This window comes from Apteryx rowi, unplaced genomic scaffold (assembly GCF_003343035.1).
Source record: "Apteryx rowi isolate R43461 unplaced genomic scaffold, aptRow1 scaffold_56, whole genome shotgun sequence".
Classification (NCBI taxonomy): domain Eukaryota; kingdom Metazoa; phylum Chordata; class Aves; order Apterygiformes; family Apterygidae; genus Apteryx; species Apteryx rowi.
The window spans coordinates 1,186,532-1,212,718 of NW_020450827.1; the positions used below are offsets into that span (position 1 = coordinate 1,186,532).

The following is a 26,187-nucleotide window of genomic DNA, read 5'->3' on the forward strand; positions in this document are numbered from 1 at the left end:
GAGGCCGCCCCTCCGCACACGTGTGCGGGGCCGCCCCGGCGCCGCCGCCCGCCCGACGGGGCTATATAAGCGGCGGCGGCGGCCGGAGCAGCGCCGCGCCGCCGCCCGCTCCCCCGAGTGCCCCGCCATGAGCTACGCCATGGAGGCCCTGGGCAACCCCTCGTACCGCCGGGTGACCGAGACCCGCGCCACCTACAGCCGCGCCAGCGCCTCCCCGTCCAGCGGCTTCCGCTCGCAGTCGTGGTCGCGGGGCTCGGGCAGCACCGTCTCCTCCTCCTACAAGCGCCCCAACCTGGGGGCGGCGCGGGCCGCCTACGGCTCCACGGTGCTGAGCTCCGCCGAGAGCCTCGACGTGAGCCAGTCCTCGCTGCTCAACGGCGCGGCGGAGCTCAAGCTGAGCCGCTCCAACGAGAAGGAGCAGCTGCAGGGGCTCAACGACCGCTTCGCCGGCTACATCGAGAAGGTGCACTACCTGGAGCAGCAGAACAAGGAGATCGAGGCGGAGCTGGCCGCGCTGCGGCAGAAGCACGCCGGGCGGGCGCAGCTGGGCGACGCCTACGAGCAGGAGCTGCGGGAGCTGCGCGGCGTCCTGGAGCAGGTGAGCCACGAGAAGGCGCAGATCCAGCTGGACTCGGAGCACATCGAGGAGGACATCCAGCGCCTGCGGGAGCGCTTCGAGGATGAGGCGCGGCTGCGCGACGAGACGGAGGCCACCATCCGCGCCCTGCGCAAGGACATGGAGGAGGCCTCGCTCATGCGGGCCGAGCTGGACAAGAAGGTGCAGTCGCTGCAGGACGAGGTGGCCTTCCTGCGGGGCAACCACGAGGAGGAGGTGGCCGAGCTGCTCGCGCAGCTCCAGGCGTCCCACGCCACCGTGGAGAGGAAGGACTACCTGAAGACCGACCTCACCACGGCGCTGAAGGAGATCCGCGCCCAGCTGGAGTGCCAGTCCGACCACAACATGCACCAGGCCGAGGAGTGGTTCAAGTGCCGCTACGCCAAGCTCACGGAGGCGGCCGAGCAGAACAAGGAGGCCATCCGCTCCGCCAAGGAGGAGATCGCCGAGTACCGCCGGCAGCTGCAGTCCAAGAGCATCGAGCTGGAGTCCGTGCGCGGCACCAAGGAGTCCCTGGAGCGGCAGCTCAGCGACATCGAGGAGCGCCACAACAACGACCTCAGCACCTACCAGGTACCGCGGGGCCCGGGGGGGCAGCGCCGGGGGGCAGCGGGGCGCCGGGGGGCAGCGGGGCGCTGGAGCCGCCGCCCGAGCAGCGACTGCGGGGCTCCGAGGGCTGCCTGCGGGGCGGCACGCTGGGGCCGGCGGTGAGAGCGGGGGGGCGCAGGGGGTCCCCGCTCTGCGCCCCCGCCCTCGCTCCCGGCGTGTTTGCGTGAGTTCCTGAAAGTCTCCGCTTCGGGAACTTTTTTTTTTTGCTGTGTCTCTGCATGAAACGTAGCTCTTTGTCACCGAGGTTTTGTGCGTCTGTTGCAGGACACGATTCATCAGCTGGAAAACGAGCTTAGAGGAACAAAATGGGAAATGGCCCGTCATTTGAGGGAATACCAGGATCTCCTCAATGTCAAGATGGCCCTGGATATTGAAATTGCTGCATACAGGTACAGTAGGATCATTGCGGATGTGTCTGGAATATTAATAGCACTGCAGATGCTGCTGCTTCTGCGAAGCCTTATCACTGATAAGAAATAACTACATGCTTTGAACATAAGTGGAATTAAAGCTTAACCAAATGTATTACAACTTTCAAAATCTATGCAGACCCGAGAAGTCTTTAGCGTAAGAAACCAGGGTTCATTAGTGACCAGCTCTCTGGTAATCAGTAGCAAAGCCCTCAGTGGGAACAGGCTAGCATGACTCATGCAGTGGCACCCCGGTGCCGCATCCTGCCCTTGTTTACAAAAGCAGAAGATGAAGCAAAAGATAAGGTTATTTTTAATTTGTTTGTTTCACTTTGCATATGCCAAGCAAGTGGCGCTTGTCATTTGAATTCCCTTTTCTCACTTGAGAGACAAAGTGCACTTGCTTGATCATGGTTGCAAGCAGGGAGTGCTGATCTGCTTGTCACAAACACTTTAGCTTTCTTGCTCAACTTTCCTTTGGCAACCACTCTGAACTGATTCTGGAGCAGGAACGCTGCTTGCTATTGCCACCACCTGGCAGGCTTTTTCAGCCACCTTTGCATCACTTCATAACTCTAATCAGAACTACTGATTTTTCTGGGTCACAGGCTTAGATGAAAGAAAAATCCTTGTGAATATAAGGGAAGTCAAAACAGAAAACAGCTTCAGATCCCTTGAAGTCCTCACATTGTTCACAGATGAACATAGACAGCAGATACCCTAGGTTCCAAGGCTGTTTGCTGCCAAAGATAGGTTAGCTGGACAAAAATCTTAAGCCTCTAGTTTTCAAAGGCAAACTGGGAAGGTGGATGCCCAGACTATTGAGAACTAGACTGTATGCTCTAGTAGACTCCGAAAAATCTTAACCACAATATTTTGAGTCCATTGGCTGCATCCAGTTCTCAGCTGACCTAAGTCATAATGAATCTAATGAAGTTACTCAGTTTGCCATGCTAAAGTTCTTGACCTTAAGGATGAATTTTAGCTTATCAGCTAAAAGAGCTGTTTGCTGAATATGAGTTTTCCAAAAGAGCTGATCCAAGGAAAGCAGAAGCCAGGCTGAGGATGATGGATTATGCTGATCAGCTCTATACATGCAAAAAACTGTTTTCATCCTGCTGATGAAAAGGGAAATATTTCAATAGCTGTCCCCCATGTTGGGTTTCTATGCTCACTCTCCCCCACCCCTTTTGATTCCCTTAGGAAACTACTGGAGGGCGAAGAGACAAGATTCAGTGCCTTCTCTGGAAGCATTACTGGACCCATATTCACACACAGACAACCATCTGTCACAATAACAAGTAAAATACAGAAAAAAGCTGAACCACCAAAGCTGAAGGTCCAGCACAAATTTGTAGAAGAAATCATTGAAGAGACAAAAGTAGAGGATGAAAAGTCTGAAATGGAAGATGCCCTAGCAGCTATTGCGGAAGAAATAGCAGCAAAGGCCCAGCAAGAAGAACAGAAGGAAGAAAAGGCAGAAGAGGTAGAAGCTGCAGAGGAAGAAATAGCTCCAGAGAAGGCTGCTGCAGAACAAGCAGCTGCACCTGGGGAAGAGGAGGAGAAGGAAGAAGAAGCAGAAGAGGAAGAAGCTGCAAAATCTGATGAAGCAGAAGAAGGAGGTTCTGAAAAAGAAGAGATAGAGGAAAAGGAAGAAGGGGAAGAGGCTGAGGAAGAGGGGGAAGCTGAGGCCAAGGGGAAGGGAGAAGCTGAAGAAGTGGATGCAACTGTAGCAGGAGCAAAAGTAGAGAAGGTCAAAACACCTCCACCAAAGTCACCACCTAAATCCCCACCTAAATCTCCTGTAACAGAGCAGGCCAAGGGAGATCAGAAAGAACCAGCTGGAGAAGTGGGAAAAGGTGGTGAGAAAGCAGTCAAGGAGGAAGAGAAAGCAGCACCTCTGGAGAAGCCAGCAACACCAAAGGTAGCCTCTCCGGAAAAGCCTGCATCTCCGGAAAAGCCTGCATCTCCGGAAAAGCCTGCAACTCCAGAGAAAGCAGCAGCCCTGGAAAAGCCGGTGACTCCAGAGAAACTTCGTTCTCCGGAGAAGCCAGTGACTCCAGAGAAGCCGGTGACTCCAGAAAAGCTTCGTTCTCCGGAGAAGCCGGTGACTCCAGAAAAGCTTCGTTCTCCAGAGAAGCCGGTGACTCCAGAGAAGCCCCGTTCTCCAGAGAAGCCAGCCTCCCCAGTCAAAGATGAAAAGCCTGTGGTGGAAGAGACCATCACTGTCACAAAGGTAACAAAAGTTAGTGCAGAGGTAGAGGCCTCTAAGGGGTCCAGGAAAGAAGACATTGCTGTAAATGGTGAGGTGGAGGAGAAAAAGGAAGAGAAAGAGGCTGAGGAGGAAGATAAGGGAGTTGTCACCAATGGCCTAGACGTGAGCCCAACTGATGATAAGGGTGAAAAAGTTGTAGTAACCAAAAAAGCAGAGAAAATCACTAGCGAAGGTGGGGACAGTACAACTACATATATCACAAAGTCCGTGACAGTCACTCAGAAGGTAGAGGAACATGAAGAAAGCTTTGAGGAGAAACTAGTGTCCACCAAGAAAGTGGAGAAAGTTACTTCACATGCTGTAGTAAAGGAGATCAAAGAGAGTGAATAAAACAAATTATAGCAAAATAAAATTAAAGAGCTTGGGTCGGTGCAAAAGGTTAAGCCATATGACAGCTGCAAAATGCATGTGAGTGACGGCTTTAAAGCAGAATGGGTTCTCTCATGGAGGCTCCAAACACACAGTATTTTACTTTTTTGTGCAATATAGGGGAGGGGGGGGGAATGCATGCAGGCTCAAGATGTACTCCCTCCACAGAGCTTGGGGAACTAAAAAATAATAATAATAGTGCATGAGACGAAATGTGCAAAGGAAGCTTTTGAATTTCCTGAGCTGTTGGAGGGACATATCTGAGGAACGACTTAAGACGTATTATGCAAAGAACCAACTGAGCCAAAAACAAACAGAAAACAGTAATAGTAATATTCATGAGAAAAACAGAACTCTCCTAGCCTTAAAGCTACTTATAAATAATTATGTTTACCTCACTGGTGCAATTAGGGTGGACTTTTGCTCATGGGAGAACCTAGTTGACATGCACAGTACGCAACCTTTTGTTGTTTGATGTAAAACCGTCACAGCAGTTCTTGCTCAATAAAGGTCAATACTGAAAACATGATTTGTGTGGTGATTCTCTTCCAACTAAAATCCTTCCCTGAAGTTTGATTAAGCCGTCCTGAACAGGAATGGAGTTGCATGGGCTTAAAAATTGCTTGAGCTCTTTTTGTTCTCTAACTCCTCACTTAGAAATCCAGACTGAATTGGATTTGATGAACAAACTTCCTGTAACTTTATGTGGTTATATAAGCTCAAGTGTTTTAGTGTTATTTAAGCAAATGCTTAAGAGCCATATCCCATGCTTTCTGGAGTAAAGAGAACTCTTTTGAATTCTGTTAGGTTGGCCTTTATATACTTATAAAGGAGTTGCAATTGCTTTTCCTAATAATGAAAAGGTCTCTAGGCCATGTGCTGCCAAAATTACTTATCTGAGTAATGCTGCTTGCATAGCACTGAGTGTAAGAATGTTAATCAAAGTATAAAAGAAGTAGTAATTTTCTTCTATACATGCTAGTCTCAATATGTAAGGTGAGCCTTAAAGACATGGTGATCTCCAGAACCATTCATTCCTTAGCTTTCCTGTGGCGATAGCTTGTACGTGAACCGGTACTGGTCACGGTATCTTTTATGAAAGCCATCTGTCACTTAATAAGTGAGCAGAGACCCATTAAGTCATTTCAACCAAAACATCTTGTGTTCTTCAGAATATGGTAACTTGCGATTTATTCCTGTCTGAATTATAAGGTGACATCCTTCTCATCAACACTCTGTCTCAAATGATCCACAGGGGAAATCTCTCTCTAAGCACAAAGTTTCAAAACTGAGAGCAAATAAATTCCTGGAAAAAAGGAAACTGTCCCAAAGATGACACTGATATGAAATATCAAAAATATAATTCATATTTTACATATTTTTTCATCTAAAAATAATTCCAAGGTCTGAACTTAGGCTAACTGGGGCTCAGATTACACGTGATATGATTCATACATGAAATCAAGTGAAAGAATTTTTTCCTTTCCAGTAGAACGGGAAAAAAGATTGAGATTTTCAGGCCTCCTGAGCATTGGCCTGTGTCTGCTGCCACTTGCAGGTTGGCTTTATTAAGAACAGTGCTACTTAAAGTGCCCTCTAAAACTCACACTACATGGAAAATAAATAAAATAAATGGAGACAAATGAAACAAAAGGGGAAAAGAAGGAGGGCCCCAATTCCAGTTTGGTGGAGTTCTACACACACATTTTGCACATAGTAATGTTTTTCCTCATCTAGTCAAATGCTTATACAAAGTTTCAAGGTTACTGGGAATCAAATCCATGTGCTATCAAGACCTTGTTTAATTAATATATAAAAAATATCTCAAAAACTGCTTAGCACACCTCTGTTGAGGTCCGTAGACCACCAGCTTTTTCTGTCACCTGAGACTCTGGCCCTATATGTCTATTTATGGGATTGATATCACGTTTATTTCTATCGCATTTTAAAAGGGAAGCAAAGAAAGGGCACAGCTACTGCCTCACATACCATAAATAGTGAAGAAATGCAAACCACTTTTTCAGCAGCCTGGATTCAGCATACAAAGCATCCTGAAATTTGTTGACTAATTGAAGGTCTGGTCAAAATCTATGATTTGCATATGCCTTCCAATTCTTTATCCTATCAATAATTGAAAATCAAAGAGTTTTTAATTGAAAGGGTTATGTATGTTCCCCACTGGAGAATATGTGAGAAGTCCACAGCAGATAAGCCTTTCAAACGAATCTAAATGTCTTTGTGTAGCAAAGTAATGAATGTTTCTCCTGCTGATATCATTAATGGAAATCTGTGCTCAACAGATTGCTGGTTGAGTGACATTTAATTAAAGTAGAGTTAGCAAATTAAATGGCAGCTTCTCTGTAGCAAGTTTATTCACGGAAGTTACATGTGTATATGGACATAAAAATAACTATATATTTATGAATAAGATGTTAACTAGCCCAGTCATACCTATTGTCAGCACAGTCAGAAGTAATGCAGAATGGTAAGTATTTGTACTGAGTTCTGTTAAAATACAGAAATCTCCAGTGGACTGTGAGCATTGAAGCAACTTATTTGTCTCTTTGTGCTTGGGTCTAATGCAAATTTTTGAGAGCAACAACATTAAAACAATAACTAAAGCAGAGACCAATATTTAACATAAAACTTTCTTTCTATACACTTCCAAATAAGTCTCAGAATTTGCTAAAATGTCACAAACTGTGAAGCCAGTGAGCTACTCACAACAGAGAAAGTTAGGCATCTTCAGCATCAAGAACAAAGAAGGATCATCCTTGTGCACTGAATTAAATTTTGACCATACAGGCATAAAATTCCTTTTGCTGCCACTGTTTATTCCATTTAGAGAATTTCTTTATGCTATAAAAAGTGTTATCTAAACTATTTCCAGGAAATAGGATAGTCAGAATTTTTGGCTGTTGCTAAATTTAACCAAACAGACCAGAGGGGTTTGCAGAAAGCAATGACATAGCCTACATGGAAAGTAAACTCATGGACTACCCACTTGCATGGTATACTTCATAATATTCTTAAAATGCAGTCATAGATAATAACTGAAGGCTGAAATATGTTTTGGGTGGAAAAAGGGGAGGAATAAAAATATTTTCATATTCTCTTTATGATCTAACATATAAAATAAATTCATGTTAGTCTACCTCCCACTGCAAATGTTTCTATCAAATCCTAAGAGAAATAATTAACAGGTTAACACATTTCTAAATATTTAGAAAACTACAAGATCTGATTAATATTTAATTTTGCCAGGAGGTTTTGTCTGCTGACATCTGCAATCAAACAGTTTCAGAAGATGATAGTGCAATTTCAGGGCACAGAGGCATAAATATTATGTTATTTGCCTGTTCTGCACCAATTACTTCTTGACTCTGCATAACCACTGAAGGAATTAATTACTTTCAAACACCAAAGAAGTTCATTAATCGATACGAAAGATAATGAAGGAAAAAGTAATAATTAAAGAAGTGCTCTGTGAATATTGATGCATCTGATTTAAGGCATGCCATCAAGACCCCCAGGGACTTCAGGACCTAGGGAGCTCTAAAACCAGAGCTTTGTACCATTGCAGGTTGTTGGAGAGCTATGACTGAAAGATTTTCAGCATTCCAGAATTAAAATCCAGGTAGAAAAGAAATGTGAAGTATTACAAAACATATAGATTGCATTTGTCAGGGTGCTGAGTCAGGCACTGGAATTTTCTCTAGATATCAGGGTCTGTGTTTTTCCCATTCACCTGCAGGCTTTTTTCCTTTTCAGTTCAGGATTAAATTACACTTAATTAATCTAGGAAGGCAGCAAATGATGAATTGCAAATTATTTAGCTACTGGAAAGTAAATTCCTAGAATCTGGATGTTATATCTGTACAATGTTTTCCTCTTGCCGTACGGAAGGGGAACATGCTTGAGTGTGCGTTTATGTGCACAGGTATGTGCATCTCGAAAAGAAAAGCATTCGGGACTTCTTTGTGTTCGTCCTCCCTGTGAAGAGATCTCGCCCATGCCAAATCCAGTCTATTTAAACAGCACAAGAAAACTCAGGGACAGGCTTGCTGCTTCACTTGCGGCTGCAACTTGGATTAAAGCAAGGGAAAGTTTCTATCCTGTCTCCCTCTGCCTGCTTTTACTGCATTGCGTCAAAGTGCGCTCCTGGATTTTCAAAGGTAAAACAAGTGTTGCCAGCAGGATCTCCGCAACTCTGAGAGCATCTGGGCATGCAAACACACACGTCCACCCTCCCTCTCGCCCGTTTGCCTTCGCAGCGAGGCAGGGCCGGGGGGAGCAAACCAGGCTGGGCAGCCCCTGCAGCTCACTGCTACTGAGTCACTGTGACTCACACATTGCCGGCACAGTCTAGTGAAATCTCTCCTTCAGCTGCAATACATAAAAAAACCACACAAGGAGTGAGGCTCAGACTGAGGTACACTGCAGGGAGAAATCTGCGTTTGCTGGTGAGTCTCCAGACGCCTGCCTCCCCCCTGTGCTGGTTTGAGGGTGTCCCTAGCAGTCCGACCACAAAGGTCTAGAAAGCTGCAGTGAGGTAAGACCTGATTAAGCTGTATTGTTTCCCCAGAAGAGAAATGGATGCAAAGGACTGAGAGAAGAAGGGGTTTATCCATAGGAAAGAACATGAAAGAGGAAGCAAAACCAGATACTGTAAAGCGATGAAGTTATGAGGAGCTCATAGTGCTTGCAGAAAGGCAGAATATGGGCAGTGGATTGAAGAATGCCAATCTATTTCACAGTGATTTGGCTTTAATCTATGTGATGAGTCCCAATCTACTGCATAACTAGTGCTTTTTGCTCTGTAGGATCAGATCCTCTCTTCCCACTGAACTGCCATGCTAAGCATTTTTGATGGGACACTGAAGTGAAATTCCAAGTCTCATCTCTTACACTCAATACTCTGCTGTAATTAAAGTTTTGTGTTTGAACTAGGGATACCACATACCAAAAGGAGCAGGCCTCCTGTATTCCAATCGGTAACTCTTAAAAGTGCTGCGCAAATAGCTTGGCTTGCGAGTATCTTGTCCGTTGTACTGCAGTTACACACTGCTGTCCACTGCTTTGAGGGGGAAGACAAAACATGCTTTGTAAGAGTATGCCTGCATAAACACACATGTAGAAAAATCTCTATGAAGAGTAGAATAATGGAATTTTGAAAAGAAACTGTCATCAGAAGAGCTGCTGTTGATAAAAAAGGAAAACTAATTTTGAGTTGCTTGCCTTCTGGTTCTCAAAAGCATCAAAAAATACAAGAAAAGGGGAAAAAAAAGCATTAGGAAATGCTACAGGGACTCCCTGAAAAGGAGGTATGGGAATTATGTGTGAGCACAAGTTCTCTTTCCTGAATGTTTTTGCCAAAGCTCCTTTTTCTTTCTCCTGCTGTTTCTCTTGAAAGTTTGGAAGGAAAGACATTTGTTAGGCACTTACTTCACTCACTTTTTTTTTTAATAACTTTCATTGCTCAAAAGGGAGAGGTCCATGGAACTCCCTCCCTCCCAAATTTGTATAAAAAGAGACATTTTCTTTCTGTCTACATGGGGCCATCAAGGAGAGTTAATGCAAATCAAGCAATCCCATGAAATCAATGCACAAAATTAAAGAGTATTCCAAATTCTTATGTAAAATTCAGCTAACTAAATTTGACTGAGAACCTATCTGTTTTAACATGAGTTTTCATAAATTCAGCTTATTTAAGGTGATTTAATCTGCAGCAAAATTTTGCAAATTGTTCATCTTGCACTTGCCCTCAGCATAAGGTTTAATTCTGGAAACCAGCTTTAGTCTATGGAAAATAAATAGGCTCAGGTTACAGGACAGGAGGACATTGACACTGCCTTCAGAATTACTGTCAGGCTTTGCTGCTCTTCCAGCTCTTTGAGCTGTTCCAATTTCATGTCTGATCACAGATCAGATTAGACCTTTCCTTGGCTGATACTCAAAAGCTTAAAAAGCCCTGACAAGTTCTCACTGGAGTGAGCCTCTACAGTCCATAGCGGTGTGCAGGCCTAGGATAGCATGCTGCAGGAAGGCAGTTCACATCCACACAGCAGGGAGAACTCCCCCCACCACACTGGCCTTCCCTCCAATTCCTCACCACAGGACACAGCCTTAATTATTTTTTTATAGAGGGATTGTGCCAAACCTCACTCAAGTCAGCAGTCATTCTTCCATTTTATCACTGACTACACTTTATTGAAAGTGTAAACAACATCCCACTGCTGCTTAACACCCATGTTTATATTAGTTTCATATCTTTCTTCTCTTTGCCAATACTGATTTTACTCCTGTACTGCTGTTCAGTTAAAATTCCTCCTACTTTCATTAAGCAAAAAAGATCTTGTGTTTGTGTGTACAACAGCCCAGTCAGATCTGGCACCAAGACAAGAGCACAGTCAGACCACAGTGTCTTTTTACTGTGGTCAAATTCCCATGTGGACATTACATATTTGCACCTACATTAAGAAATTCCAATACCACTTTGTCTGCATATTAGGCCCCCAGGATACGAACTAGAAAGAAACAGAAACCAGTGTCTCATATCTTGTTGCACAGGGTCGAAAGATGAGTATTCAGCTGTAATTATGCTCACAATATACCACGTTACCCATCATTAAATGCATCAGTGACACATGACACATACAAGGAATCAGTGTAAGCATTTCTTTATTGACTAGCTTTATTGCACATACTTATTGAAGCCTCCATTATTTTACCCACACAAGGTTTCCATAATTATTTTAAATGCAAATTAAAGAAAACTTTCATTCCCATGACTTTTTTTTTTCCTTTTTTAATTGTTAAAGGTTCTGAATCACCCAAGTGGGACATAACTCCTGAATTCATATGTGTAAGACCATGCGGCATTCAGGGAGCAAGCCAGTGGGCGCTCTGCAAGCATACTGATACTCTGCATGGAGAGAAACATCATAGATCATTAACTTTAAACCTCAGTGGTCACTGAATTAAATATGTGGGACTGCAATTTTAGCTCAGTCAATTATCAGTTATTCTGTTGGCCTGACAAGAAAACTGGACTGTCTAAATCAAGCCTTCTTCTTCACTTCACTCTCCTCTTTTCCTGCTGCTTGCTTCTCTTCCTTCTCCTCCTCACCAGTTTCCTCAGCAGTTTCTTGGGACTCCTCTCCTTCTTCAGCTGCTGTTTCTTCCCCTTCTCCTCCTTCTTCCTCACCCTCTTTGGCTTCTTCTGATTCTTCCTTGGCACCTTTGAAAGACAAAAAGTTTTCCACACCTTCAACACAGCACTTAGAACCATCCCTAAACCCACCTTCATGGGGTAAGCACACCTGCACCCTTCACCGCCACACACCTGGGATGGCAGTCAGCCTACGTTTGATGGGGCTAACAGATTTTTGTATGAAAGCAGGGTGCATTTGTTTTATCTAGGACTTTCAAGGGAGACTAACAAAACTACAGTCAACTTATCTGAAATTTCAGAGGGAGCAAATTACCTTATATTTATAGGTCTCTTGAAAATCCTGACCTTGAAAAATTGTAGTTGATTGTGGACTCCTGCGTTAAGCCTTATGCAGAGTTCAAAAGGAATCTTGCCATTTCTTTCTGTGAACTTCAGACTGGATCTTTAACTATCATTTGGTTAAAACTAACCTTCATGCTAACAAGCTCATAAAATAGCCAAATGGTAAAAAATGCATTTCAGATATGCTCAGATTAAATCCTTCTTCAGAGTTATACAACTGAACCTGGAAAAAACCCTGGACAATATTTTTGTTAAAATTGTGAGCGTGACAAATAATTCATGGGGCAGCAAGGAAGGGGCATATGGCTTGGTTGAAGAAAGCAAAAAAATAGCAACCCAGACCTCAGGCAGTTTAACTTACTACACACTGAACTCTATTGAGTTACACCCCCAAGCATCAGCTGATGTTCCAATTATCCCAGGCTGCTCTCTGGGAATTAGTATTTAGTTCAAGATGTTCCTGTTTCTTCAAGAATACCCGTAATAGCTAAGTACTGTTTAATACCATATAGATTTAGTATTGTGTGCTTTTAAAATACTCTCATTTTTCTCTTGGGAAACTTTTGAAAAACTCCCAGTGATTTCCAAGGGTGTATAATCAGTTCTGCAATCTGCCCAATATTGAATATTTACCAGATCTTCTGTTCTATATTCAGGCTTTCCTGCTCACATGTTATGTGCTTAATCCCACAGTCCCTTGCTCACATGAGCTGACATCAAGAGAGGTCTAAACATTAGATCTAGTCACCAGAATATGTGGTGTTTACCCTACATAAGCAGGGTGAAGTGTGGAAGAGAGGGATTTGAAAGTAACTTTAAGTACCTTCCTCCTCTTCTTCAGCCTCTTCACCTCCTGCTTCTTCCTCACCTTCCCCTTTTTCCTCCTCCTCACCTTCTTCTGTAGGGGCAGCTGCCTTGGCTTCTCCCGCTTTAGCGGCCTCAATTGTTTCCTCTATTTCAATCTGTTCTTCCTGGACATGACTGGAGTAGTATGTGGGGAAGGTACGGGTTGTCATCAAGTAGGAGCTGGTCTGCAGACCACTGTAGGCAGACCTGCCAAAAGTGGGGGCAGTCTGGGTGTAGCCACTGGTGATGCTTCCGACACTAGTGAAACTGAGTCGAGTCTCTTCACCTTCCAGTAACTTCCTAGAGGAAGAAACAAACAGGAATGATTTAAGCTATGCTGCAGCAGTGTTCAGCAGACTTAGCTATGGTCCCAGATACTATTATACTTTGAGCAGTGTAACGAGCAGGGTCTGCATGCCCCCAGAGACTGCATATTTACTTATTCATCATGGGATAGTGTTTGCACTCCTATATGGCAATACTATCCCAATGTCTTGGAAGAATTTAAAACACGCTCCAGAGATGTGTTACTGGGAAATTTATACTTATCTCTGTAAGTAGAAATAAAGGGAAAAATACCTCTAGGATTAGATTCTTATGGCAGGTGAAGATAGAGATGCATTTTGTGAGCCTGTAGTCTTGCAGAGAACTATATAGACCTAACAATTTGATATTAGGCTTAACTATGAGACAAGGCTTATGGGCACTTTTCTTAACATTCCCATTGCAGCATTCATAGAAATTGTAAATGCCAAACAAGAGCTTCTAATAGTATCTGGGCTAAAACACTAAAAAGCAATTTAGCAGCAATTCTGCTGTAAAATTATTTCTTTGGGGGAGCTTGCTTCTGAGAGTTGGAAACAAATCCCACTGAAAAATCTCTCACATGATTATAACAATTTTGAGAACACAGCCATCTGTATTTAGATGTTCTCCTGACACAAAGTCACTTTTCAGTACCTCAGAAATCTGAAGTATGCAGCAGAAATATTCTATCTGTAAAGATGGATAATTGACAGATTCTAGTGATGAACTAATGTTTTCATATACATGCAGATTATATTGACTGAAGTTTGCTGCATAGTGCAGCATTTGCTTAAAGCAAATATTTTACCTTAAAAGCTTTGCTGCTTCTGATGGCAAGAAAATGGAGAAGACAACCTGATAAAACTGACACCTACCTATCTATGAAGCGTTCTGCTTGGGGAATGAAAAATAAAATGGATTCTCTTCAAGTCAGAGAGAAAGGCGGAACCTGATCCAAGTTCCGATTCGCTTAACAATCTTCCCCCCCCCCCATCATACCTATACGCAGCAATTTCAATGTCCAGGGCCATTTTCACATTGAGCAGATCTTGGTATTCCTTTAAGTATCGAGCCATTTCACTCTTCGTGGTTCTTAACTCGTTCTCCAATTTGTTGATTGTATCCTGTTGGAAGCAACAATATTGAGAACATAAAATTCTCCCGTGCCTAGCAACAACGCTTTGCAAGGAAAGTCACCCATCCTGTTAACTTAACCTTGCTCCAGCAGACGGAAGGATCAAACAGCTCCACCTTCAGACATAGCAGCACATCCTTTACCAGAGCCTACCTTCCCCTGCAGGCTTCCCCCCGCCACCATCTAAAGTCTATTATCCTGTTTCTATTTAACAACATTAAGAGCCTAAACCACCCCAATTTTCCCATAGTCAAGGGCTAAGGCATTAGTTTGCCTTGCAGTTCGTTTATTGCTTCATTTTGCTTTTAGCCGTTTATGCTCTTTCCCCTTACGCTTTCCCAAGTGTTAGCTTAAGGAAACCCTTTTAAAGTGTGTCTATATGTACATACATAAAATGATATACCTATGTGCGTATGCGTATTTTATATATAGATACATATAAACCATGTATTTTACGCCGTAATTTTTATGATACCTTTCATTTTTATGCTACATGCGTTAAGTAGAAGCAGTGCCAGCTTTCCGGGCGATGCTGCCAGGCATCCCGGGCACCCCCCCGCCCCCGAGCCCACCCCCGGCACGGCGGCCGCCGCGCTCAGCTGAGCATCGCCCACTCATCGCACCCAAGGCGGGGGGGGGGGGGGGAAGGGGGGCGCTCGCTCACCTGCAGGGCGGAGATGTCGGCGCTCTGCTTCTCTTCCAGCTCCTGCAGCTGCTTCTCCAGCGCCTCGTTCATGCCGCGGGTGGCCTCGATCTCCAGCGTCTTGGCCTTGAGCAGGCGGCGGCTCTCGGACACCTCGTCCTTGGCGGCGCGCACGGCGTCGGTGTTCTTGGCGGCGCTCTCGCTGAGCACCGTGAAGCGGCTGCGGAACCACTCCTCGGCGTTTTGCATGTTGCGCGCCGCCAGCTTCTCGTACTGCGCGCGGATGTCGCGCAGCGCCGCGGAGAGGTCGGGCTTGGCCGACACGTCCATCTCCACGGAGAGGTGCGCGTACTGGATCTGCGCCTGCAGCTCAGCCAGCTCCTCCTCGTGCACCTTCTTGAGGAAGGCCAGCTCGTCCAGCAGGCTGTCCACGCGCTTCTCCAGCTCCGCCCGCGCCAGCGCCGCCTCGTCCGCGCCCTTGCGCACCTCCAGCAGCCGCGCCTCCGCGTCCTCGCGGCTCAGCACCTCCTCCTCGTAGCGCGCCTGCAGCCCGCGCAGCGTCTCCTCCAGGCTCTCCCGCTCGCCCTGCAGCGCCTGCTTCTCGCTCGTCGCCTCCTCGGCGGCCAGGCGCAGCTCGCGGATCTCCTGCTCGTAGAGGGCGCGGAAGCGCGACGGCTCCGCGTGCTTCTGGCGCAGCACCAGCAGCTCGGCCTCCAGCACCTTGTTCTGCTGCTCCAGCTCGTGCACCCGCTCGATGAAGCAGGCGAAGCGGTCGTTGAGGTCCTGCAGCTGCGCCCGCTCCTGGCTGCGGATGGACTTGAGGTCGTTGCTGATGGCCGCCACCTGGCTCAGGTCGAGGCTGTCCATCGACTGCAGGAGGGAGCCCGAGGCGCTGGAGGCGGCGTAGCTGCGCCGCACCGACACCGAGGAGACGGGCGCCGAGAGGCTGGAGTACGCGGAGCGCGCCGCGCTGTAGCCGCCGCCGCTGCCGCGCATCGCGGCGATGTGGAGCCGCGGGCTCTCGGCGTAGCGCCGCTTGTAGGAGGGGAAGAACGGGTCGTAGCCGTAAGAGCTCATGGCTGCGGGGGGCCAGAGACTGCTCTGCGCATCGGCGCTGCCCGGCCGCCCCTATTTATCGGCGGGGAGGGCGGGCAGGCGCAGCCGCCGGGCGGTACCGGGGCGGGCCGCGGCGCCGGGGGCCGCCCCGCCCCGCCCCGCTCCGCCGCCGGCCCTGAGGGGTCTTCGCTCGGGCCCGTGGTGCTGAGGGCTGCGCCCGCCTCAGCCCGCCTCAGCCGCGCTGCCCGCCTCAGCGCGCTTCCCGCCTCAGCCTCACCTCAGGGCTGCCGCTCCCCCTCCCGCCTCCCGGGTCCGGGCGTGACCCCCTTCCCCGTTCTTTCCTCCCCCTCAGGCGGCCCTGACAAACCCCCCGCGGGGCTCGGCGCGAACCACGCATCGTGGCCGGGGGCTCTGGGGAAGACGCAGCCCCTCGGGGAGGCTGGGGCGCAGGCAGCCCTCGCCCGCACCTGCAACCCCCCCGACTAGAAGGACGCGCACAAAATGGCGGACGCCCCCTCTTCCCCCCCCCCCCCCGCCCCGAGGTGAGGCGAGGCGCCCGAGCTTTTCCAGATGCTTCTACCGGCCTCACCACGACCCTCGTTAGAAGGTGGTTGCTAATAACCAGGTAGTTGTACGAAGGAAGACCAAAAAAAAAGGGGTGTGGGTTGGTGTCGCAGCAAAATACATTAGTATCAAGCTCTGCGCTCTCTGCTCCTTGATCTAGAGGCAGCTCTGTCTGAGGCTTGCTCCACAGGGATTTAATGTTTATCCTTGCCTAATCTGGCTAATATGGAGAATAAAACTGGACAGCTGCCTCACAGCTACTTCTGACCAGGTTATTAGCCATTTGTTGATTAAAACAGGATAGTATTTGTGCAACAGAGATGTATCAATAGTAAGATAGGAATATACTGAGTGCAGGTTTCATAGGATGCTCAAAAAAGCAGTAATTTGTCTCTCTGAGTCAGAGGGGCTAATTTTAATGATAAAAAAAACTTCGAAGTTTTGCTTGAGAAAGGAATAAATGTAGACTACAGGGTTTGGTAATATTTATTAGAGAGAGATACTGCAAAAATGTTTAATTGCTCCCTAAAGAAAGGGAAAAAGTTACTCGTATTGGTAAACGAATCACTAATTGCAATGACACTTCAGTATTACTGGCACAAAGGCATGCTTGCTTAATACAATCATCTAAAAGGCAGAGCAGGGTTGATTTCACTGTGTTTCCCACTACCTTATAGTGGTCTCACAGGCAGAACATTACCTGTTTTGTGGTGTTGGCTTTCATAGGTTTCAGGGTACTTGAATATGAGGGATATTAAGCTGTGAAGGGCCGTGGCCTATGAGAGGTTCAAAGCTACGGTCTCTTTTTCATCTGGACTCATAGAGGCTGGAGTCAACTCCTGTGGAAAGAGCTAATACAGGCTTATGCATCACTACATCACAGCAGAGCTGATGAGATCCTTTACTTTGTAAATCTAAAGTGTCCTCATTAAGATCGATGGAATTGCTCTGTGTTCATGAGCACTGAAAAGTGAGTCTTCTACTCAAAATTTTATTCAAAATTCATGATTTAAATTTAAGTAGCAGTTGCATTCATGCATGATAGAGCAGCTGTCCATTATTCAGACATTGAATACGCAAAAATACACGAGCCCATATATGGTTTTATATGCTGGTAAATTTAAGCGTTAACTAAGAGATTGTTTTTGACTTTTGCCCTAAGGAGGTAGCTCGCAGAGCACCCAAGGAAGCAATGAGCAATATGGATTTAAAGCAAATGACAAGGTTAACAGCAGGCTTGGTGAGAGATTCAGTGAGCTTCTAAATACAAATCGTTATGGGTTACTCAGCTAATGTAAACTGGCATACCTTGTTCATGCTAATGGATTAGCCTCCCCTACATTCAATCTGATCATACGATTTAATTATTAATGGTATCTATTACTATGCCATGCATTCATAGATTAATGAATGAATTATATCTCAACTTCTAAAATATCTCTACTTCATGTCCCTGGGAATTAAGTTTTGTAATTGTGGATTGTTAATGTTCTTTCTCATATTTTTTAGAAAGGGAAAATGAGTGGAAAACCCATTCCTCTTCGCCAGCAGTGTGTGGCAGGAAGATGGGAAAGTGTGCCTGCAGTGCAGAGTTTCTGTGTGACTTAGAGGTAAGGATGAAGCTTTGTTACTATAAGGAAAGGAAAGCCACTACTCAGGACATCTTACCTTGGAAACTCATATTTCCAGGTCAGGGTAATGCTGACTCTGATTTCCCCATTCCCTTTGTCTCCTTTTAGTTGCTTTTTGCTGTAATGCAGAGTGTAATCTAGCCCCTTGATATTTTATTGTTAGGAAAAAATCTTTGAAGTGGTAGTGAACAGAGAAACAAGATAAAGATTGGCTTCCAATTAGAATGAAATGATATGTGCCATTCGCCTCATCTATATTTAAGACTGCATTAAAAAAAAAAACATGCAGGTGGTCAGTAGAGAAGAGATGAGTCACCCAGCAGCTTAGCATTATTTCCCTTTCCATCTGCTGAAGCTAAAGCTGCTCACTTGCTATTATAATTAGGTGAGTTTCATGATTTCATCTAACACAGGCTTTGACAGAACAATCCCAAGGCCAGATTCAGCCCTTGGAAACATCCCTGAGTTGGGCAGCCTATTAGATGGCAGTTATCATGATGAATGATACAGAAATGACAGTAATGACATGATAAAACAATGGCAGCTGTGCAATCACGTGCTAGTGCTGCATAGGCAAAAGCAAACAACATTGTGACAATAAATTTCTCTCTGCAAACTTCCTTCTGCAACACACTATGTAACATGTGCCTAAGACATAGCTAAGATACCCAATCTAGCAATGGCGTTTTCACAAGGAAGACTTTAGATTTAGGACCAAAGTCTCTCCTATACTGCGGCCTTTTTGAACACAGAAGGTAACTTGAAAGCAACCAGATACAGACAATGAACAATTCCCCTTTGCTACAAAACACTCAGGAATTGGAAACCTAGTGGGTTTTCCAAAACCCTTTTTTGCATCAGAGAAGTTTGTCCAACAGAAAGGGTAACGGGAGTATGCCTGGGGTTGAGGTGTATGGCAGAACAGTCTGCATTGTCTGGTCCTGAACTTATCCCAGAAGCATATAAAGAACAGTGCCTGCTTGGTCTGAATTTCCACAGAAATTGAGCAATCCTGAATCAGAAAAGCAAAATCATTGTTTGTACTTGATTTTTTCCCACTCTGTAAGAGCACAGCTCTGATAGTGGGGAGTCAGGCTCTTCCAGTGGTGAAAATATTACATCGCTACATGTTATACAATATACAAAATGAGATGGTAACACAGTTTGATGTTCTGTGTGTGGTACCTATACTCACAAAACAGGCATCTGAGAGATATCATACATTGTAAAGTATTTTGACATTCAGTGACACTGTGTTTTATTTTGCATCTGCAGTAAAGCAATTGCATGCAGAACAGTGGCTTTCCCACAGCGTCCTTCACCAGTACGCCAAATGCATAAACTGAACTAGGCCTGAATCTGATCACTGCCACACCTGAAAAGAGAAATTAACCTCCTTGGCACATTTAGACCTCGACTTCTTTCCTACGTCAAGAACACTGTTAGCAAATTTAGGACATAAACCATCAGTCCATTGTCATTGGCATTGAGAAGTGAAGCGGGAACACCTTTCAGTCTCCACTGAATGCAATGTGGCAACTCAGCTTCAGTCCTACAGGGGGTCATGGGCCTGAAAGGAGCCTCGCTGAAGACTGTCTTGGGCATAGACAAGAGGTAGTAACTTAGGCTGGCAGACTGCCAGCAGCATCAAACCATTCCCTGTAAAGATGGGCAAGACTGTTGTCTGTTTAGCCTATGTGTAATTGCAGCATCACTGGCCAGAGTTGAGGAAGATGAGGGTAAGAGAAATAGCTGGGGAGAACTGTGCGCATTGCTTTTCTGTGGTATTCTGACTCACATGGCAGACCCAGGATGGCAAAGATGGAAGGGGTCACAAGTCATCTCATATATGCCTATGGGGCTGCTAGGTCAGCCCCAAACCTCCCCAGGCAAACCTAATCTGTGAACCAAACTGTCTATGCTCCTTGCTCTACAATTTTGCTAGTACTTCTGACAAGTCTTAAATGGGGAGCCTTGGTGTCTGAACTTACATGGACTTTACTGGAGGATTACAGAAACAACTGAAAGATCTGATCTGCTCTTGATATTACTCTGAGATATTCAGTCTTCCAAACAGGCTTTAAATTCTTTCCTATTTTGATTTCCCATGGTTGCAGAACAGTTTCTGTTGCTGTTTGGCCTGTGCAGTTTTTACTCTCTGTGAATTTTCCATTGGTTTTCAAGTGATCTTCACATTTATTTTTCTTGCAAGGGAAAGATTGAACAGAGCAGTTCTGAAGGAGGAAGGAAATCTTCATCTATTCAAGGGAAGAGCTGGAACAGGTCCTTTGTAGCAGTGACTTTTTGTGCCAGTACTTTATTGCTATGGGAATGCAGTAAAACATGCCTACTGCTGAGCTGTCCCTGTAGGTCCTCTTATTGATCTGGCCAGAGAGCTGTGTTGCAAAAACTGAACAAGGGAATTCTCATTGAAACCCTTAGAAAACTACATCTGAGAAAAGTCTGGTTAAGGACTTCAGAGTTTCCAGACAATGCTTTCTGAATTTATAGCTATTTCTCTCTTTAAAACTTCTGGGGGAAAAAAGGAAAAAACAAGACATTTCTTTGAGGTTTGGGGTTTATTCTCATTTATGCTAAAATTCCTACATGTCTCTGTGGGCTCTTTTAAGGTTTTGACCCTGTGCTGAACACACCTGACAGTTAGTCTTGTATGTCACTAATGCCCTACCTATCAGGGGAAAATCTTGAAAAGCACGAACAGGAATAAGAGGGCCAGTTTCCTTTGACTTATTCTGAATTTAGGAACCTAGAGCTTATGTATGTGTCTAAAATTCCCCTCTTCTGTGTGATGAATGGAGGCCTGCAGATTTTATCAAGGTCTTTGAATTAACTGAATTGAAATGTGCAAATGAAAATACTCCGTCTTACTTAAACTGTTATTATTTTTATTCTCTGTTAATCCTGCTGCATTTTTCCTTTATGAATTGGAATGAATCTTACATTTTAGGAGGTCTTTGCATCCTGTATTCCAAACAGTCCTTTCAATATGAGACAACACTAATATGCATTGTTGAAGCCCATGGGGAATTCTGTCTGCAAGGATTGAAGTATAGTATCTGGAAGACACAGAAGAAATACTAATAAGTATTTAATCTGTTTCCTTTGAACTGCTGTTTGCTGTGTTTGTGCCATATATAGTAAGTGTCTGAGCAGCTTTCATTATTTTATTACCACTTGCACCGATTCTGTTTTGCTGCACACAGTAACATTAATTTGCTCACTTTGAGTTTGTTCTGCCTCTTGATTACAAGAGCTAGAGGAAACAACCAGCCGCTTCTTTCATCTGAACTCTATCAATGAATGCTTAATTAGAAGATTCAGTAGCTCTGTTTACTCTTTGGATCAGGACTCCAAACTAGGCCACAAAATCTGATGGCAAATTCCTTCGTGCAGCTTCAGGGACTAGTTCTTAGCTGCTAGAATGAATTTAAAAAGATGTTCGGCTTTTGTCTGATTCCAGCAATTAAATGTAAACACAAAGGCTCTTGGACAAACAAGATGAAACTCCTCTACTTTGGCAGCTGCAAAGCAATGTACATGGCTTGAACAAGCCCACTCAGCCCATTCTCAAAGAGATCATTTACTCTTTTGCAAAGATTCATTGCTGTAAGTGGGTCTTTTGCCAACATGAAAAGTAAAGGGTTAGATTCAAGAGACCAAAGGCCACGTCAGAAGCTTGTGCAAGTTGGCACTGAGCCATAGGCTTCACTGAAGCCCTGCCAGTTTAGGCTAGCTGAGGCTCTGAGCTTCATCTTTTCAAATACTTTGTCTCCTTGTGAATGATCTTACCTGTCTTAAAGCTGTCACCTAAAAGTAGTATTTTATGATGCCATAAAAGATGAAAGAATAATTATGACAGTTCTCGGCTGACTAAACTTCTGATGATTGCAACAGAGATACCTTTTTTCTCCCATGATTTAGTGAGTTATAGAGCCCAATTCTAATTATGTTTTCATTAGTATTAACTCATCAGCCTTAATGGTTGTCACTTCTAGTTTACACTGGACTGTGCAAGATCGGAATCAGCCAGTCAGATCTTGTGGTACATCATAGAGCCAACTGATAGGCATATCATGTATGTATCCCATAGCAGTAACAGACTGGGACTGCAAAAAAGCAGCAGAATCAACTTCCGTCCTTTTATCTTGCTGTCATTTGTAACCTTTAGCATATTTTCCCCTTCCAGTACTTTTCTAAGGCATTCCTTAAACCTGTCTTTGCATCTTTTATCGTTGTCTTGGAAATCTTTTTTACAACATTAATTATGTTCTTCACAACACAGTGTAATAGTTTTTTGTCTTGAGTGTTCCTGTGTTGTTGTTCCTGCCTGATTCCTGCTTAAAGCAATAATAAATTAAAATGAATGGAGTTACTTTAGCTGACTGAGAGCAGAGTTCTCTGCCTAGATAGGTAATATATACCAAGACTAATTATTTAAATGAGATTTTCAGAGGTCTCTAAATGCCCAATTCCCATTGAATCCTGAAGGAATTTGAACACAAAACTCCTTTAAACTCCTTTGAAAATTACAGCATATTGCATTTGTTTTTGCAGAAATAGATGAGTACTTTTATATGTGTTTGTGCACATGCCTTTAGCTGTAGAAGCAGGTGAATATATGCACCCACAAAATTCTATTTCCCTGTGCTGTTATGTGGTGGTGTTTTCTACTTACAGTCTGTACTCAGGCATCTTAAGCGATGGACCCAATTAAAGACCTGAATGTTAAGGGGCAAAGAAAAGGTGTTGGTATGCCCCAAAGAGTTGCTCTGGGAGACCAACTTTGTGACAATTGTAAAGTTTTAAATGCTAAGTGAAAATAATTTTGTATATATAGTTTTGTGTAAGGAATGTATGCTGTAAGAGCATGTGCTTGAGCAAACACAGATGGTAATAATAAGAGAAGTTTAGACTCACTCTTATTTTTAAAGCTCATACCAGCAGCAATATCCAGAGGCAAACTGTAAATATCTCCTTTTCTGTTTTCCCATTTCTGCTGACCACATTTTGACTGTGCAAGCTGAAGTTGGTTCTGTTGGTGATACAGTGGGTAGAAATCCATAAAGAGATGAGACTGAGTTTACCACACATCTGAGAGCAAGTGAAAGCCTCATAATATAGTCAGAGACTTTACCTCCTTCCAAAAACTTACCAGTATGAATTGACAATAAAGATAAAAGGTGGTTCAAAAGAAATATTTCTTTGTGGTCTGCATGCACAATTAAAACAGAGAGATTGTAGATCTATGGTCATGCAGGGAACTTGAGCAGGGTTTCAACTCCTGGTTCCCAGTCCAGTGATACCCTCTTCCTTTGATCACAGAATCTTGGTGAACAGTTGAGGAATTCATCCCCTATAACTGAATTATTTTTTAAACCTTTGAGAGATTTTTCACCTTGCTGCATATGTAGGTGGGGTGCACAGAAAGCCAACTTTACCTTTTAATATATGTTTAATCCCCCCACCCCCATCTACACATGCATTTCTTAGGAAGATATAAGCATCCCATTATCTAGTTATCTGGCATGTATTGCTGACCATAAAACACAGATGAAAAGAGAGCAGTAAAACTGTCTGACTGTTGTACTGCAGTGTGTTGACTGCTTAAGTTTCATAGCGGGGAGCTGAAGATGCTCAGCTCTGCAGTCTATGAATAAAAACTACTAAACTTCTGCAGCCAGTGCACCTAATTTTCTACATCAGATCTTCTTGCATGAATCAGGTTGTTGGTATTGTATTTAGTTCTCAAGGATGAGAGGCAAGGGCTTTTGCCTATGTTGGATGAAATAGGAAAAGCAGCCCATTGCTCCGATTTTACGCTAGTATAACTTAATTGAAACATTTGTGTCTGCAGAGGTGTAATCTCTGGCACTACGCCTAGAGCGAAAATGGCTTTGCACCACTCTAATGCAGGGCTATTTGTAATTTATACAACCTGATTTAGAGTGCCCAAGAGGCTCTCATGGCATGTATTAGCTGTGAGAATTCAAGTGTTTTGTTGATATTACTAATAAGGGCAGATGAGAAGTTACTGTTGTTTTTCATTTGTGCAAATATTTCAGGAAAATGGAAACATTTCACTTCCATCAAAACTGCGGTATAATTTTTTTTTCTTTTTGAGTATGGGGGAGTGAAAAGGGAATTGCTCAAAACTGAAATCCTGAACCTTTATGAATCACAAGCAGATTTTGGGGTCTTTCATTGCTAAGTAAAAAAAAAAAGATCAAATTTTCAGGATTTGGAGTTATGACAAGTTCCCAGGCTTTTGTCTTATGTTACTAAATCTGAATAGCTATAATACTGTATGACAACCATCTCCTTCTATGCTTACTAAGACTAAAATATGGTTAGCCCCATGGTGTGGGAGAATCCGCTCAGCCTGGGAATAGTCTTTGTTTCGCTGTTAAGTAGCAAGAGCAAATGCGTGTTTCTGTGAGTCCTGTGTAGGTACTAAGCAACATCTGCTGCCTTTGGGCATTCCATACTTCTCACAACAGAAGACAAGGCTTGGTTAGATCAGGATCTATCATAGTCATTCTTTCAAAATTTGTAATATCTTCTTGATATGCTCTTAGCCTTCTTGAGACTAGTGATAAAAACTTAAATGGTGAGTTAAATTCAGCTGTTCCAGACATTTTGTTTGTATCTTCTATGCGTTTGCAAAATGTTTATATGAATAAATTTTTACTGATTTTTTTCACTTGGCTTAATCATCATAATCATATTTTTCCAGTTTGTTAAATGTACATTCATTAACTGATTTCGCATTCTTACATTCTGTCTAATCCTATTCGCAATCTATTTTCCCTCTATACTTAATTGATGCCAATGGGAGTTTGGTGCCTATGTTTTTCCAGAGATCTGTATCTTAAGAATTTTCAGTTTTAGTATTTTTAGCACTTTCATTGTCATTATCTTGGACCCTTTAAAAGCCCTTAGGTTAGTAACAACTTGCAGCATGAATTTGGTTTGTATATAAAATAACTGTTCTCAGAATAACAACTTCAGAAGCATTTATGTCTGTAACTAACCAGTCTCTGTCTCTATATTTGGGATTGCCAACAGCCACTTAGTCATTTGTTTTAATTACTCCAAAATCTCAAAGGGATGTTGTGGCTGCTGAGCAGATGGTAGTGTTACCTTCTCAATGTTAGTCCACTTCCTGTCTAACAGCAGAAATGGTGAAATGTGCACTTTCTCTGGCCACAGTAATTAGCTCAGAGGAGTGTGGAGGATTACTTGGTTTATCTAGTTCCTCTGCTGCAGTTGGGATGAAGTTCCTCCAGCAGCTCAAAGGAGTGCAGTAACTAGGCCTTCACAGTAAAATAAGAGGTAAATCTTCAATGGTCTGGTGGTTCACAAGCATGGCTATCAGAACTGAGTAGAAATGGCATTAACTTTACTTTTCAAGGAAAGTATTGGCCATTTATTATGAGTCAGGGTAAAACATTTGGGATGATGTAGAGAATAGCTCTGCGTAGGCAGGGGATTAGGAAAGATGAGATAGTCAGATAGATCCTTTTATCTCTCATTTCTCTGCTTCTGTTGCTGGAATACATGAGTGGATGTTTGTGAGGCTGTAATAACCATATTTCAAATATTTAAGCCAAACATGAAAGGTCACATTTCACCTTTCAGTGCTGCATTCTGCACTAGAGAATGATAGAGCTGGGCAGCAATGTAAAAGCTACTTGTTTGCAGGTAAGAGTTTTAGGGGTGGATAGTCAGTGCCTCCTGGCTCCTGTGCAGGTGCAGATGGGATGACCTTTTGGGAAAGCTGAGAGATAGTTAGAGCTCCCTGCCCTGCCGTACATTAGCGTAATGGTTGCATGTCCTTGAATAATGCTCTTTTTTTGGGTATATGGGTATCAAAATTACAAAATGGATGTGAACAATAATTGCCCAGAAGACAAGAGATTGTAGCAGAGGATTCTGAAGTATGTAATTCACAAAACCATCAAACCAGGCGCTTTTGTGCCAGTTTATGAATTGCCACACTGCATCAGTTTGTGCCTTATAAATCCAGCCAAGATTCTCTCTTTCAGTTCTGTACTTTGATCTGGAATTCCTAGAAATTTTCAGTTGGTAAAACGATCCTCTGCCCTGAGGACACAAGGACACAATATCTTTTTTAAATCCTAGGATTGGCACATTCAGTCTGATGCAGTAAATCAGAATGAAGAACATTTC

General features: G+C 44.0%; 2 protein-coding genes across 2 annotated transcripts; one reads left to right on the forward strand and one right to left on the reverse strand.

The window, feature by feature from the left end:
• The first annotated feature begins 127 nt into the window (after nt 1–127).
• On the forward strand, nt 128–4,243 carry NEFM (neurofilament medium). Its single transcript, XM_026081824.1, has 3 exons — nt 128–1,189; nt 1,490–1,614; nt 2,839–4,243. Exons 1-3 carry the CDS (start codon nt 128–130, stop codon nt 4,238–4,240), a joined length of 2,589 nt encoding a protein of 862 aa, XP_025937609.1. The 3' UTR covers nt 4,241–4,243.
• A 6,710-nt stretch (nt 4,244–10,953) lies between these two features.
• Nucleotides 10,954–15,826, reverse strand: NEFL (neurofilament light). The gene is made up of 4 exons (XM_026081812.1): nt 14,747–15,826; nt 13,947–14,071; nt 12,619–12,941; nt 10,954–11,519 (listed from the first exon to the last, which is right to left on the reverse strand). The coding sequence occupies exons 1-4, from the start codon at nt 15,800–15,802 to the stop codon at nt 11,341–11,343; spliced, it is 1,683 nt and encodes a 560-aa protein (XP_025937597.1). The 5' UTR covers nt 15,803–15,826; the 3' UTR covers nt 10,954–11,340.
• Nucleotides 15,827–26,187: the final 10,361 nt, after the last annotated feature.